Source organism: Equus caballus, chromosome 29, assembly GCF_041296265.1.
Source record: "Equus caballus isolate H_3958 breed thoroughbred chromosome 29, TB-T2T, whole genome shotgun sequence".
NCBI classification, from domain to species: Eukaryota; Metazoa; Chordata; class Mammalia; order Perissodactyla; family Equidae; genus Equus; species Equus caballus.
Window position 1 is genome coordinate 30,710,606 of NC_091712.1, and position 16,567 is coordinate 30,727,172.

The 16,567-nt window shown below is 37.5% G+C and overlaps 1 protein-coding gene across 4 annotated transcripts in view; it reads left to right on the forward strand.

Moving 5' to 3' along the window:
- Positions 1 to 762: 762 nt before the first annotated feature.
- MINDY3 (MINDY lysine 48 deubiquitinase 3) overlaps positions 763 to 16,567 on the forward strand; it is an 84,591-nt gene continuing 68,786 nt past the window's right edge. The window contains exons 1-3 of one of the 4 annotated variants that reach the window (XM_001498178.7): positions 763 to 1,136; positions 12,622 to 12,701; positions 16,167 to 16,227. In XM_001498178.7, coding sequence (XP_001498228.1) covers positions 1,043 to 1,136; positions 12,622 to 12,701; positions 16,167 to 16,227 — 235 coding nt within the window. In that variant the 5' untranslated portion in view covers positions 763 to 1,042. The remainder of the gene's footprint in view (positions 1,137 to 12,621; positions 12,702 to 16,166; positions 16,228 to 16,567) is intronic. The other 3 variants (XR_001380038.3, XM_023632239.2, XM_070254953.1) reach the window with 3 other exon arrangements.

Consider the following 16,567-nt stretch of genomic DNA (forward strand, 5'->3'; position numbering starts at 1 on the left):
CAAAGGTTGCTGAAATTGGAAATAAAGGATAAATTAGTAAAACCATCTTACTTGCAACCTAGAAGGAACCTACCAGATTTTGCCCTTTTTTTTCTATTCAAAGGTCACCCCATATAAGTTCTCTTCTTTTTAAGCTACACAAATAGAAGTTTCGCACCAACTAAATTTAACCAAAAGCTTGTCAGTGATTAAAACCTGGACATTAGTCCAGGTGTTGCCTCCACACTTTCTATAGTCTCAAAAATTGGAGATGAAAATGCTCTAGCATTTACAAATAGGCTGCTTTGAATCTCTTTTCCTATAAATAGCTTTGTTATTCTGCATTACCTGGAAGAGACATTTCTCATGCACGTTAAGCCACACTTTTCACTTGTGTTTTTAATGTCGGTTCAACTTCATACGATTTATGGAGGTCCAGAGGCTGATAGCCTTCAATTTATGGGAGGCTCTACAAAGACATGGATGTTTCCTCACTCGGACTCAACCATCGTCTTGTAGGGTAGCATAATCAATATTATACATTTTAACGAACGGGCTATGTTCTAGGCCCTGGGGCTTGGGCCTCAGAGCCTCCAGCTAAGACGAGAGCAGCTCGCAGAGGGAAGTGTTCCAGGATGGTGGGAACATGCCAACGCCCACGAGACACGGGGCGCCCGCTAACATCGAAGCGACCACCCTACGAAAGGGCCAGGCACCGAGATCCCAGAGGGTACCGGCCTCCACAGCGGTCCGCAGCTATTCCCGCCCCCCACTTCCACTTCCGGGGACGTGACTCCCAGGCCCTCCGGGGGTGGGGGCGGTAGCGAAAGAGGAGCCGGAAGTAGCCAGGCACTTCCGGTACGGGAAACTCTTTGCTGCCGCTCGGCCCGGCTTGACAGGCGCGGTGCCTGCGAGCAGCCCTGTCTCCTTTCGCCTTCCCCGAGTCTACCATTCAAACTCCTTTGCCGCTGCCGTCCCGCATCTCGTGTCTCCGAAACCGCCCCTTCCCCATGTTCCGGGGCAGGAGTCGTGAAAGCGAAGACCCGCCCGCCGGTACCCCATCATGTCCGAACTGACTAAAGAGCTGATGGAGCTGGTGTGGGGCACCAAGAGCAGCCCCGGGCTCTCTGACACCATCTTCTGCCGCTGGACGCAAGGTACCCTGACTGGGCTCTCCCTTCCAGCCGCCGCTCCCTTTGCCCTGCGAGAGTGTAGCTGTGACTCCTCTCGCGCCAGCCCCTTCTCGTGCCATGCACTCTGTCCCCATTCCCGTGCCCAGCTCTGAAACTGGTCTAGAAACGCCCTGCCTTCCCTCGGGGGAGAGGTTGAGCAGGAGAAGGGTTATAGCTGTCCTCTAAAGACCCGAAACGCCTCTCCCACTCCCTGGGCTGCCCTTCGGCTGGAGAGGAGAAGGGGTGGTGGTTGGGCCGCAGTGTGTGACATGATGGTGTGCCCTGTGGCCCGGTGTCAATTTCTCAAGAAGTGCTGGGGCCGCCTGGATCTTGACCCCCTAACAAGGCTTCATGTTACTGGTGTTTGGTCTAATTTCGCAGAGAGGGAAGTCCACAGGAGAGTCCAAGCGGCCAATTCCAGAAAGCAATTTTGTTGTTTGTATTTTAATTATGTGGCTGGGCGTGGTCTTCGGTGCATAAATACAACGTTGCCTGCTGTAAAGTGTTCTCTTGACGCGAAGTCTTCCTTGTTTTGAGACGGTTTAATATCTGTTTCAGTTGGAAGGAAGACTGCCGGTCTAATTACTCAGACAGGGTTTTGAGTTATATAAGAAGTTTTATTAATAGTATGAATAACAATGAAATAAAAATTTCCATTTATTAAATTCCTGCGCTGGACACGTTATATTAGTAATTATCCTAGTTCTGAAGTTTTAATATTAAAACACAACAGACACATTACTTAAGGTGACTTAAGAAAGACTATGGTGAAGTTAAGTGAGGTTAAGAGCATAGTCTTTGAAGTCAGAAGGATTGGTAATGTATGTATGTGAAATATCACAGTCCAGTAAATAATAGCTATTTATTACTATTTATTAAAACTTTTATTTAGAGAATCCCTATTCTCAAAGGATTTAGGAGCATTTTAGGTAGTAAACCTAAGTCATGATGTGTATTTTGTAACAAAAAATCAGGGTTTAAGTAATCTCTTTTCCCTCCCAGATATGTCTTTTTTAAGAGCTGGTAAAATTAGAAGCATAATGTGTTACAGTCAGATTATTTAGTCCATCACTTTTGTTTTGCAGATGAGTCGTGAAGGCTAAATGACCAGGTGACATTTGCACAAATTGTTAGAACTGGGAGTGAATTGGAAGTCTCCCAGTTCCTAATACAGCTGTTTTCATTCATTTCCTTTGAGTTTCTAAACCCTACGTGTAATTAGTTTGGCTCTTTTTACACATTTAATTATGTCACTTTAATACTTTCTGGAATCTTGGACCCTCACATTTGCAGATTTTATTTTAAAACTTGCTTTCCACTTTGACTTATTTATCCTAATAGTGAACAGCCCTAAAGTACATGAGACAGTGAAGGACTAAGAAAAATTTTACTTCCTGTGTAATTAGTCAGCATTAATTGAGCATTTACAGCATTAAATAAGGTAATAGTCAGCCTCATTTATATTAGTACTGTGATGCCGATTCAAGGAGAATTTAGAGAGGCAGTTCCAGTAATGGTTAAAAGCAGGCTTTGGAATAGTCATATTTGGGTTCTAGGTTCAAGATATTTAACTTATTTAAGCCTCAGTTTCTTTCTCTGTAAAATGCAGATAATAGTGGTGTCAACCTTATAGGGTTGTTGTGAGGATTAAAGGCATGTAAATACATTCAGGCACTTAGCACAATATCTGACATATAATAAATGCTCAGAAGATGGTAGCTGGAGTTAAGCGTTTAATTGAAGACTAAGCCAAAGATCACTCTGACTGTGCCCTGACAATTACAAGAAATTGTTGTTTATTTGATGGTTAGTCATTATTTAAAATAGAACTTTATAATAACATATTAGAATCCTCTGCCATCTTTTAGTTATACAGAAATTCCTTCAGTATTTGTTCAATCAATACGATTTCAAAATAAAGGATTTCTTTCTCTTTTTTTTTTGCTTTTCAGAGAGTGCAGTTATCTTGGGGATATGTAATTCTTCAAGAATTACATTGATCAAGATTTTAAGGCAACTAAATGTGTATTTTTAAGTTACCACCTCTGAATCAGAGGGATGTCGTTACTGGTTTTGCTGTGTTAACTTGTATGATTTATTCATTTTTAGAGGCAGAAATCATTGCTAAAGATTGCTGTGGCAGTCATTTGGGATTATGGGAGTGGGCACAAGACACTGCTTTGCTGTACTTGCCTTACTGCATTTGTAATGTGACATCAACTTTGGCTTTATCTCATAGTCTATAACTGTGCTTTTAATTGACAACTGTCATCTCATTAGTCTTTTGGAAGCAAGTTTTAGGTGTAAGTTGTTTGGGATAAATATTTATAAAATTATGTCCAGGGATATTCCATTTATGAAACTATATTCATTGATCGTGTTAAATTCTTTGGATATGTTAAAGCAATAAGCTGCAGGAGTTGCTGCAGCACATAGTTGGGGTTTTTTTTCTCTTTTAATTGATTTGGCAGTTTTAGATAATATGTTAAAGCAGTTAGCTGCAGGAGTGGCACTTTTTTTTTTTAATTCATTTGGCAGTTTTAGATAATTCTCTTCTGCAAGTCTCTTTTCTTTAAAAAAAAAAAAGTAGGGTTTTTTTTTTGTGGTCATCTTCTTTTGCGTGCCAGTTTTTATTTTAAAGGCAATAGGTCACATAATTTAAAGGTTTGAAGTTGTTGGTATTTTGAATGTGGAAATTTACCCTCTACTCCTGCCTGCTTCCTCCCTGATCTATTGCCTGTAACACTTTTTAAAGAAAATCATGTATTTTCTATCTCCTTAGTCATAAGCACCATTTATCCTACCTTCCCTTCTTCCCACAAACTCCAACAGTGTTCCAGGCCTCTGCAGCTCAGAGTGGGAGGGAAGGCAAATAATAAACATAATCTAGCATAAATGAAGTATATATAATAGTTAGAAGGTAAAGGAATAGGGAATTATGGGATGGGGTAGCCTGGATAGGCCTCATTTTAAGATGAGATTTGAGCAAACACTTAGTAACTGAGTTAGTCATGTAGATATCTGAAGAAAGACTGTTCTAGGCAGAGAGAGTGGCCATTATAAAAGACTTAATGCCCTATTTGCCTGGCTTTTTATAAGGAACAGGAAGAAGATTAGTTTGACTAGAGAAAGAATGAGGGGAGGGGAGAGTATTAAAAGATGATATAAGAATAATATAAGGCTTTCAAAAGGCCATTGTAAGGACTTTGGCTTTTATTCTGAATGAAATGTGAAGTCATTGGAAGCTTTGGCGCAAAGGAGAGACACGACAAGACGAGTTTTTACAGGATTAATCTGACTGTTAGGTTTGAGGATAAAATGGATTGAGTGAGACAGCAAGATCAAATGAGAGACGTTGCACTAATCCGGGGGGGGAAAGGTGGTGGCGTGGACCAGGATAGTAGTAGTGAAATGGTAGGAAGTGGTTGGATTGTCCATATCCCAGCAGAACCAAAATAAAAGTCACCTAGATCTAACAGAAGTGAGTATTAATCTTGTAATAAATGGAAACGTTTTGACCTGTAGGGAATGTGGTTTTGATTGTCTAGCTCAGTGTTTGGCAGACTTTTTCTGTAGAGGGCCTGTGGCCTCTATTATCTCTGTCTCTGCCGTTGGAGCAAAAGCAGCCCTAGGTAATATGGGTGTGGTTCTGTTCCAAAACTGCATTTACAAAACAGGCCAACCCCTGATCCAAATTATAAACTCTGAGAAACCATTTTTTCCTTTTTTCTCACCTTCCTCCAAGCTTTAAGTTATTTTATTGTTTTACCTAGAGATTAGCCAGAAAGAGAGAAATCCAGTTTTGCTGTTTATTGCAGTTCAATGTGTTTTTGGGGAAGTGGAGCTGTAATTGATTGAAACTGGCATTTTGGACTTTCAGTATAGAACAATTTTTGTTGTGTAATATGAAAAAAATGAGGTTTAACAAATAACTTAGGAAAGTGAGGGATCAGTTAAAATATAAATATAAAATGTATTTAGGAGTTAATACATTTGGATTAAAGCTCAAAAGTATATTTAGATGTTTATTATAATGTGATTTAACATTTTACCAAAGTAATAAAATGATACACCAGTATCATTAATTTTTCTTCCAAAGTGAGGATAAATTAACACTGTGGATCATATCATTTCAGAGATTGTTGTTGTTGTTGGAAACCTTGTATTTCTCTCAAATATAGATTTTTCTTTCTCCAAGCTAAGTCATAATTCACCTAAAATTCCATTTTTTTAAACTCAAAAATTTGTAAGCTTATGTGACAATATAATTTCTTGGTACTTTGAATACATAATATGGTTTTAAGTTCAAAGTATCTATCATAATATCTTATATTTGTATTATGCTTTATAGTTTCTGAAAGTCTTATTTAATCCTTACAACAACCATGAGAATAGCAAAGGATAAATGTAGTTATCCTCGTTTTTATAGATGAGGAAACTAAGGCTCAGTTTGGATTTTACTTAACCAATATCGTCTAACTTGTAAGGATAAACCAAGTCTTTTTGTGGCCTTTTGTTCACATGGGAGACTAGAGTGGAAGAGGCAGTAGTTGTGAAACTGGTTTGAATAATGTATATATGCATAGTAAGTCGTGTGAAAGACTGGAAAATTACAGAGGTTCGTGGCTCAGGTTGAAATTAGTTATGAGCTATAAAGCTGAGAAAAACCTCTATGCTTGTGGTACTGTAGAAGCTGATAGAAAAATTGTACATTTAGGATCAGATGCTTTAGATGGCTAATTTTGGATCTAATCAGGATTTAAAAAACAGCCATTTTATGATGTTAATTCTTTTTAAAACTAGGAAATAATTTGAATATGAGAACATTGGACAAGAAAAATAACTTTATGTCCTAAAAAGTCCAAACTCCAGTGAAACCTTATTATAAAAGGAGAAGCTTACTTAGCATACTCTTGTTTTAGGATAGAATACTTAATTTCCATTTATCTGACTTTATTTCATTTTAAGCTCTAGTAGCCTTGTTTGTTATCACTTATACACTCAAACATGTATACTGTAATTCAACAGAATTTGGCATAAAGCAGATCTGCCTAGAGTTCTCTCCATGGGGTTTTTACATCTAAAGTACAAAAACAACTCATTATGATGCATTTCAAACTATAATCTCCACCCATGGATCTTGAAAATTGCATAACATTATTAGTAATTTTAAGGAAGGCAAGAATCCGTTACTGGTTCGTATTTATTACATACCCTGAAAGTTTGGCAGAGCCTAGTCTTACCTCTGCACTTAGACCCAACACCAGGGACCCTTTCCTTATTCCCAGCAGGAGAAGAGCTAGACAAAGACTGGAGGCCTCTTGGCTTCACTTCTTGTTCCTAGACAGGACTTCAGATTTGGTTGACTTGAATGATAACCAGCACCCTTAGTTCTCATTTTTCCTTATTAAATTTGTCCCATCCTCTCTACCTATTTCTCATCCTCCACTTAGCTTGTCATCTGTTCTGTTTCTCTCAGGCTGCTGTGTCTTGCTGGAGAAAATTGTGTTTAACATCAATACAAATGTAGTAATTAAACCTTAGCTGAACCCTCAGTGTTTCTCTTAGTTCTTTATCCTCTCAGCTTTATGTTTTCAGAACTAGCATTCTCCACAATTCCCTACCCCTCTTGTTCCCTTCACTGGATCAATAATGTCTCTTCACTTCCTCTTTGCCTATATATTTAACTTAGAAGCCTGCTAAGATTTACTTTTTTTCCTAGGCCAATGGCTCTCAGGGGTTTTTTTTTAACTCAGGGCCCCATTACACACTTAAAAATTATCAAGGACTTCATTATGGAAAATAAAAGTATTAATGAGACCTATGGCATCGTTTTACGTTTTTGTAAATCTTTAACATCTAGCTCATTAGAAGGCAGCTGGATTCTCACACTTGCTTCTCCATTCAGTCTGTTGCAACGTGTTGTTTTAGTTGAAGTGTATGTAGAAAATCCAGCCTTCCACAGATATGTAATTGGCACGGTAGGAGTTTTAGATAATTGTGGATATTCTTTGATACTCCATCAAAACTCCAGCAGTGGTAGTTTCTTAGAGGTTTGTTATAGTACAGAATCTGAATGCACATCACTGACCTTTTTGTTCTCTGTTTAGTTGAGAGCCATTGATTTGTCTTCTACTTTGAATGGCTCTTTTACCCATGCCTTAATTCCTACTAGCATGCACCGGTCATTTGGAAGTTGTTGGTCCCCTGGTTTATGCAGATCTTCCAAATGTTAACACATTTTGTTCCACGGTATCAAAAGTCATATTTGTTCCTGTCATCACTGATCTCATCAGAAAAATCTCTTAAGTTTTGAGAAGCTGTCAAGCTCGCAGTGTTGGGCACAAGTTTTCCAAAATTTTAGTTCTTGCTTGAAAGCTTGAAATTTAATCACTGGCAAAAATCTTGTCAATTGTTTTCCTTGAAGTATCAGTCTCACTTCATTCACTTCTGAGAAAATGTCTACCAAATACCCAAGTTTGAATAATCATAATTTGTCAGTAGCTCTTCGAAGTAAAAACAGCACTCCACAAAAAAGCAGTTAGTTCAGCTCTCAATTCAAAAAATTACACGTGTGTTTTTCCTTGAGACAACTGTCAGTCATCATACAAGGTATGTAGCAGAGGTGCTTTATGGGTAGTTTTCATTTTGTCACACAAAATATTTCTTTAAAAGGATATTATATCCAAGGTCAAGATGTAATAAAATTAGCATCAGTAAGGGCATTCTGAAGTTAAATTGGCTTTTTCTGTGTGTTTAAGAGAGGGTGGTGATGTTCACTAGTACAGTGACTGCTGGTACAGCTTGATGTCACTGCCTTGGTGTCTGCTAAGGCCCCAGCAGTTTAACCCATTACTGCTTTTGTACCATCACTGTGAATGTCAGCACAGCGAAACAGCCAATAATGTCTGTATTACTATGAAAATGATTTTAACCTCTAGCAGGCCCCCTGAAAGGGTTTCTAGGACTTCCAGGGTCTAGAGACCACACTTAGAGGACCTCTTTATCCCATCCCACCACCACCACCTCACACTTTGTCAGCTCTTTCAGGACTTGGAGTCCTTAAACTTCGTCTTTCCCGTATAATCACACTTTTCCTTTTTTTAAAGTCATACCCTTCAGTCTATAAAAATAATAATTCTTTATCCAGCTACCTTTCAAGCTTTCGTCTTTTCCCTCACTTGTTGAACAAATAGTTTGCATTTACTCTTCCTCCTTGTGTTCTGAGTCACGCCTCAGCTCTTTAAAATGTGACTGCCTTCCCTGTTGCTCCAGATTCCTTATTTCAATATTCCCAGTAACATGCTTAATCTAGTATTTTAGGTTTTTACTGAACTCAGCAGCGTTTGTAACAGGTGACCACTCTTTGCTTCTTGATTTTGCTCTCTAGGACCTCAGTGTATTTTTCTCTTACCTTTCTAATCTTTGTCGGTCTCCTTTGCTGACTCAGCCCTTGCTCACTTTTTAATGTTCCCAGTTTCATTATCTTTGTTCTACATGTTCTCATTCACTTTAACTGCCATGTTTAGGATGAGTCAAATTGCTATCTCTAATCCTAACCCCTGTCTAATCTCCAGACCCCTATTTCCCACTTTTTCTAAATGTTGCCAAATTGTTGGCTCATGTTCTTGAAACTAAACTTGGCATTCCTAGAAACAAACTCCCCCATTATCTTCCCTCCCAAAACTTGAACAAGCATTTATTGAGTAGTAACTATATAACATACTAGGAGAACAGTGTTCAGTAGAACAGACAAGGTACCTGTAATGCAAGACAATCAATAAACAAATAAACAATAGTAAAATGAGAGATTATGATAGTACTGCTTGTGCTGGGGGATGCAAGGAGAGACCTACTTAGACAGGTGTGTCAGGGATTATCTCTGAGGAGTTAACTCCTAAACTGAGTCCTTAGGAATGAGAAGAGTTCAGCTTTATGATGAGAGAAGAGGAAATGCATGCAGAGGGAACAGTGAGCATCAATCCTAAAGGAAAGACCCTGGGATGTTCTAAGGGCTTAAGGTCACTGTAGATGATGTAGGTAGGAGTAAACTGAGGGAAGGTGGGATTGATAGATCATAATGCCTTTTAGGCCATGAAAAGGAGTTTGGGTTGCTTTCTAATTACAGTAAGAAGCTATTGAAATGTTTTAAGCAGGCTGTGACAATATCTGATTTCCATGTTTAAAATATTCCTCTGGTAAATCTATGGTGAACAGATAAGGCTGAGTTGCGGGGGCAGGTGAGGAAGAATGGGGAGATCTGGGGGGAAACTGTTAACAGTATTCTAGGTAAGAGATGATGGTGGTTTGAACCTGAAAGTGGACTAGAGATGGGATAGAAATAGACAGATACAAGATATGTTTTGGAGCCTTGAACCAAGAGGTCCTTGCCTTAAGGTGAAGCCTAAAAGATAAGTTGGAGTTTTACAGAGAAAGAAAGGCTTAGCAAGTGTTTCAAGTGAAGGAAACAGCATGTTCAAAGGGTGAAAAAACAGAGAGAACGTGGATATTTGAGGACCTGAAAGAAGCTCAGCATGCCTGGAGTCTAAAGAGGGAGCGTGGCAAAGGATGAGGTCAAGAGTTAGGCCGAAGCTGGATCATATAGAACCACGTTAAAGAATTTAGACCCTGTCTATTTCTGGAGTTCTAATCTGGGCTCTGTTTGGGAATTACCTGATTATAACCAATAATGAGAATCTGGGAGTAGATGAGTTACCCAGGGAGAAGGTATAGAATGAAAAGAACGTAAATCCCAAAGCCAAGACCTGAGGAACAGTACCATTTAAAAGGAGTAGATCAAGGAGACTGAGAAGAAACAGAGAAGGAAAACTTGGAACAAGAGAGTATTAAAACCAAAGGGCAAAGGTTTTTCAGAAGTCAGTGGTCAGCATTTCAGATGATTCTCTGGGAGATTAAAAAAGAAAAGACTTGAGAACTAGCCTGTACTAGTCATTGATGAACTTGGTGAGAATGAGTTTGGTGTAGTCACAGTTTGAAAACGAGATTATTGTAGATTGGATAAATCGTGAGGTAGGGAGATTGAGACAGTGATATAGAGGACCAGGTGGGCTTTGAGAGAGTAGTAGTTGGAGTTTTTGGTGGAATTTTTTTTTTATGGTCAAATGATTTCTTTAAATTAAGACTTTACTTTTTTAGAGCAGTTTTAGGTCCACAGCAAAATTTTGGGGAAGGTACATAGATTTCTCATATACCTCCTGCTCCCACAACATGCGTAGCTTCCCCCATTATCAGTGTCCCTCACTGGAGCAGTACATTGTTACAATTGATGAACCTACGTTGATGCATGATAATCACTCAGAGTCCATAGTTCACATTGCAGTTCACTCTTGGTGTTGTACATTCTGTGGATTTGGACAAATGTATAATGACATGGATCCATTGTTATGGTATCATAGTATTTTCATCACCTTAAAAACCCTCTGTGCTCTGTGTATTCATCTCCTATCTCTCCCTCGACCCCTAACCCCTGGCACCATAGTTTCTCCATAGTTTTGCCTTTTCCAGAACATCATATAGTTGGAATCATAGGGTATATAGCCTTTTCAGATTGGTTTCTTCATTTAGTAATATGCATTTAAGGTTCCTTTATGTCTTTTCATGGCTTGCAAGCTCATTTCGTTTTAGCACTGAATAATATTTCACTGTTTGGATGCACCACAGTTTATTTATCCATTCACCTACTGAAGGGTATCTTGGTTGCTTCCAAGTTTTGGCAATTATTAATAAAGGTGCAGTAAACATCAGGGTGCAGGTTTTTGTGTTGACGTAAGTTTTCAGCTCCTTTGAGTAAATACCAGGGAGCTTTCAGTGGAAACTTAAGGAGGATTTTTTTGCTTTTGTTTTTAAATATGTGAGACACATTTTTAAATACTATTAAAAAGAGAGATTGAAAGGTAAAGAGAAGAGATGGGATGGAATGGGATCCTCTACAGTATTTTTTATCTCACTTGCCATCACCTAGTGTCTCAAGCTAGAAACTTCAGAGTCAGCTCGAATTTCTTTTGTACCAAGCCTTTGCCCCACTTACACATACTCATCAAACCTTAATTTTTACCTCAGAAATATTGTTTGGATATAGTTTCTTTACACACTAATGTTGCTTTTATTAGGTTAATACTGGCTCTGTATGGCTGTTGAAACAGCCTCGTCCCCACTCTGTTCCTTTAAAAAAGAAAAGAAAAACAAAAACAAACGAAGTATGATCACATTACTACTTTAATTAGTACTTGTCATGGTCTGGCCCTTCCCAGTGTTAACCCCTGTCAGCTTCCCCTCCTCCCATTTCCCATCTCCCCTGTACTACCCTTTGGCTATGTTAAATTTCCCTCTGATCCATAAACTTGCCCTGCTCTTACCAAACCTTTTTCCCTTAATAAAGATGTTTCTTAACCTGAAAGTCATTCTCCCACCCTTGCCTCTCTGGCAAATTCCTAGTCAAGATCAGGCTCAAAGTCACCTGTTGTGACTTGACTCAAGCAGAGTAAGTAATTTCTTTCTGTATCCACGACACTCTTCATACATCTGTTGTAACATTCATTTATTCCTTTATTTTAGTAATTATTTGTTTACATGTCCATCTCCACCTGGACTGTCGGCTCCTGCAGACTTGGGCCTTTGTCGTTCATGCATATCTCCTAGATGCTTGGTAGTTCATTAAATGTTTGTTGGATGAATGACTGAATTATAACCATTAGTGAAGCTTTACATATTCCTAGCATGTTGGATTGGAAGTGGTCATTTTAAAGATAAGTACACTGAGGCCTATGGAGGTGAAATGACTTCCTGAAGGTTATACAGATAGTCACTCACTTCTCCTGACTTCTGACCCCGTGCTCCCCTCAGTGTGTCAGTGCTCTCTGCAGGAACTTCTACTCACTGCTTTCAGTCAGTACTGGTTGGGTAATATTTAAATAAAGATTGAGCCAAGAGGAGTGCATTCACTGTCTATGATGCCATTTAAATTTTGGCTTATGTAATGTGACTCAAAGATGGGAATGAAAAAAGATACTGTATGGAAAGGGACCTAAAAATTCTGTTTGAATTCAGTAGATAGACTAGTCTTCCTTCAAGTAAATTAAATTATTTAAAAGTCAGATTTAGTCCTTTTACTAATGTCCACAGTTTATCCCCCTAGTCCACTTACAGGGCTCCCTGGGTGCAAAATTTTGTGTGTTTGCAAGTGTGTGTGTGTGTGTGTGTGTGTGCGCGCGCGCGCGTGTGTGCGTGTATGTCTGCACGCACATTTATGTGCTTTTCAGAGGTGAGTATAGGTTCCGTATCTTTTTCAAAGGGTTCCTTAATCCCCCAAAAAGTTAAGAACCACTGCAACCAACTGACTTGAAGATGTTTTGCTGTTGTGATAGGTGATCTTTCTCAAAGTACATTAAAAATTCTTTTAGCTGCTACTTGAATTATATTTGTAATCTTTGCTACTTGCTTTCGTTTTCAGGGTTTGTGTTTAGTGAATCAGAGGGATCTGCATTAGAACAGTTTGAAGGCGGCCCCTGTGCTGTTATTGCACCTGTTCAGGTAACACAGACTGCTTTACCAACTCCTTAGAGGGACGTGTTCAAACGTTTCATACTTAGCTCTTTGTTTTCTGGTATCTGTACTCTGCGTAATGAGGCATGATCAGTTACCTCTTAACTTTTTGTTCATATAAATTGCTATAAATATGCAAAATAAAAATGAATTCAGAACATAGGTAGGTTACACAACAATACCCTTTTGACTATCTTTATTTTCAAGAAAACATGATAGGTGTTCCCTGACTTTCAGAAAATTAGAAATTACTGATGATATCTTTCTAATACAATGATCCTGTTGAGTAATAGCATTTTATATAGATAGGTACGTTGTAGCAATGGTATTATTTTCATTTGTTCTGTCTGTAAAAATGATTTTCCTAAAAGATTGAAGATGAGTTAGTATCTTCATGGCCTAAAACTTTATAAATTTTTAAAATACATTGTAAGTATATAGGACTTTAGGCTATAGCTTTGACCTTTAAGATAAAATTAGTAGCAACTGACTTCAAACAGAATTTCCAAAATAAGAAAAGATTTTTTTCTTTGCACAAAAGATAGGGTTAATCCAAATATATGTGTTTGAATATATGTATTACGTTGTTTGAATTTCAAAGGCTGATTTGCTGTAAATGGTCGCTTTGTTAAAACCAAGATTTGAATTCTCAGTTTACTATAATACCTAGAAATATCTAACAGCAGTGTTATTTCAGCACTGTTATAAAAGAAGCTGGAATTTATTGTTTATGTTTTAATCAGCATGCTTTGAAAATACATATTTAATGTGATATATATTATTCATTGGGCATAAAGAATGCATTCCTGAACTGTTAGCCACAAAATAAATTTCTCTCTCAAACCTTATACTCCATGCACTTACATTATTAAATTAAAAATGTGTAAAGGAGGAAAAAGTCTCTTTTCATGGTGGGTTCCAAAATATAGCCTTTATAAGTCATTGTTTTATTTCTTTAAAGAATAAAGTTGTTTTTTTTTTTCATTAGTAGAACTATAAAAAAATTGAGAAAAATTTGAATGTTTGAACTTTGCCTGGGAGTTACTGAATATAAAGAATAAAATTTGACTAAATTAGTAATTAGAGCTCTTATGCTGAGTAACTGGGACAGATTTTCGTTGCTAGTAGGAAGCTTATTATCTGAATTTGAAGATTCCTTGTCCTGTCCATATGCAAATTAAATTATATTAACACTGCTTCTCTTGGGCCATAATAGTACCCTAGGGTTTTTATTGAAAGTCTGTGAAGCTAGTTAAATGCAAAGTGTACCACAGGAGTTTCCTGTTTTATAAAATTCGATGTATTTCCAAAGTGATAGTTGTTTTTGCAACTGGGGTTGCTATGTAACAAGGGATAATTGTAATGTTCAAAATCTTGATGTGTCTTTGAGATAGTAATTTAGTTGCATAGTCACATAAATCTTTTCAATCATAGGAGAATTTTGTTTATTTTAATATTTTAGTGTAAAAGTCAAAACTAAATCATTAAGAGTAATGAAGGGAAATAAGCAAGTCTGGATCTTAAAACTTTTTTAAACTAGAAAAATTAGAACGTGATATTACTGCTAGAAAAATAGGCATATTATGGAACTGAATAGATACTACAGTGGTAGACTACATTCCATATGACAGTTTACCAAAAATTTATCACATACTATGATGAAGGAACTACAAATCAATGGTACAATAAAATGACATTTAATAAATGTCACTGATATGACTGGTTGGAAGTTTGAGGGGAAAACATGAATTTAGATCATCTTATACCATATACCAAATATATTCTTGATATAATATTTAACCACAGAAGAAATAAAAATAATGTATTGTCAACCCTCTAAGAGAAAGGATGAGTTCCAAGCTCAGAAAATATTTGCAATGAATATTAGCAATAAATGGATATTGTCTTTCTTATATAAAGAACTTTTACAAATTGGTTAGGAAAACACTAAGACCGTCGTGATAAAATGGGCATGTGTATGCAATTGTAGCACGTGGAACGATGCTGGACAACCAGGGAATCAAGATGTTCAACCTCACTAGAAATCCAAGAAAGTACAGATAAAACTGTCACTCGATTCTGTTGCTTACTCTTTCTGATTTTTAAATATAAAATAATTGCCAGTGCACTTAAGGGTAGGATAATGCTGGCACACTTAGGTGTTGCTATTTAGTACAAATTTGTACTTTGATCTGGGGAAGGAATTTTACATTATAATTGGAACCATAATAATGCATAATCTTTGATGCATTAATTGTACTTCTAGAAATCTTTCCTAAAGAAATAATCCTTAATATGGAAAAGGTTGTATTCAGCAAGCTTTTATATTTAGAGAAGTAAAAACAAAATTAGAAATAGCCTTATGTACAATAATGTAGTTTAAACATGAAATATTGGTTGTCGTTTTGGGGGAAAATCAAAAGCACTTGATTATAGCATTTGTAGACTTTATTTCTATGAGAATATTATAGAACATTGCTTAGTTTTTTGTTAAAATACTTTGAAATGATTGCTTATTAGGTGGCAGGTACTGTGCTAAGTGCATTATGCAAATTATCTCGTAATCCTCACTGCGACCTTTTAAAGTTTGTGCTATTATTATTTTTAGTTAGTAAAGTAATGGATCCAGGATTCAAACCGAGGTCTCTCTGACTAAAAGCAGTCCTGTTATCTGTACACTGCTGCTTTCAAACACCTGTGAGGAACAAGCACCACAGTGGCCTCTTTTTCTTGGATCTGCCCCCTAGAGATTCAGATACAATAGGTGAAGCCTAAGAATCTGCGTTTTAAATTAACAAGTCAGGTGCCTAGGATGTAAATAGCCCTTGAACTACACTTTGGGAAGGAAACACTGTAGTACCTTGAACTGCTTCCAATCAAATCACCAATGTAGAGTAGTTGGCTCACTTAAGGAAGGGTTAGAACTCAGTCTGTTTTTTCTTATGATTCATAGCTTTTTGAATTAAGCCAGGAAGTTAGGAGCTCCTTATAGTAAAGTGATGACACTCCTCGTGGTATTCTTATATCACAAATCAGAGCTAATAAAGCACAACCACTTTTGTATTTCGATTTCTTTTCCCCCAAGGAATCTAAGAGGGAAATGGACTTGTTCCTGTTCTGTGGGACCTTCACTTTGTGAATGGGGCGGTAAATGTCTTTAATTTCCCAGTTGTGTCTTATTTTGAGTCAGTTCTTCTATTTGCTGGAAAATACATATTATGAAAGAAGAATTTTATTGATGTAGAATCAAGTTTATAGTAGTATATTCTGAATAAATAATTATATTCTGTTACTATTGGACGTGAAGTTTTGAATTTTGATTGAAATTTTTATGGCACTATTCAAAAGATCAGAAAGGAAGTACAAATTAGTTTTTTTCCATTTTAAAATAAAAGAATGATGTAAGGTATGTTTATAATGCATTCTAATAGGTATTACTTTAATTGTATAAAGGCATTTCTTTTGAAGAAGCTCCTGTTTTCTTCTGAGAAGTCTTCTTGGAGGGATTGCGCAGGTATGGTAGCTGTCTTTTATAAACTTTTCCTCCATCCTCTATTTTATAGGTGATCTATGCAGCATTCACTGGCAATAGTTTAATTGAAATTATCTATCTTGCAAAGTAAACTATCAATGAGATATTTTTCTCCTGAGGATTATTTTATTTTCCTGAGGAAGATTGGCCCTGAGCTAACATCTGTGCCAGTCTTCCTCTACTTTATGTGTGGCTCACTGCTGCAGCATGACTGACGAGTGGTGTAGGCCCATGTCTGGGATCCAAACCCACAACCCGGGCCGCTGAAGTGGAACGCGATGAATGTAACCACTACACCACTGGGCCAGCCCCCCTGGAGGAT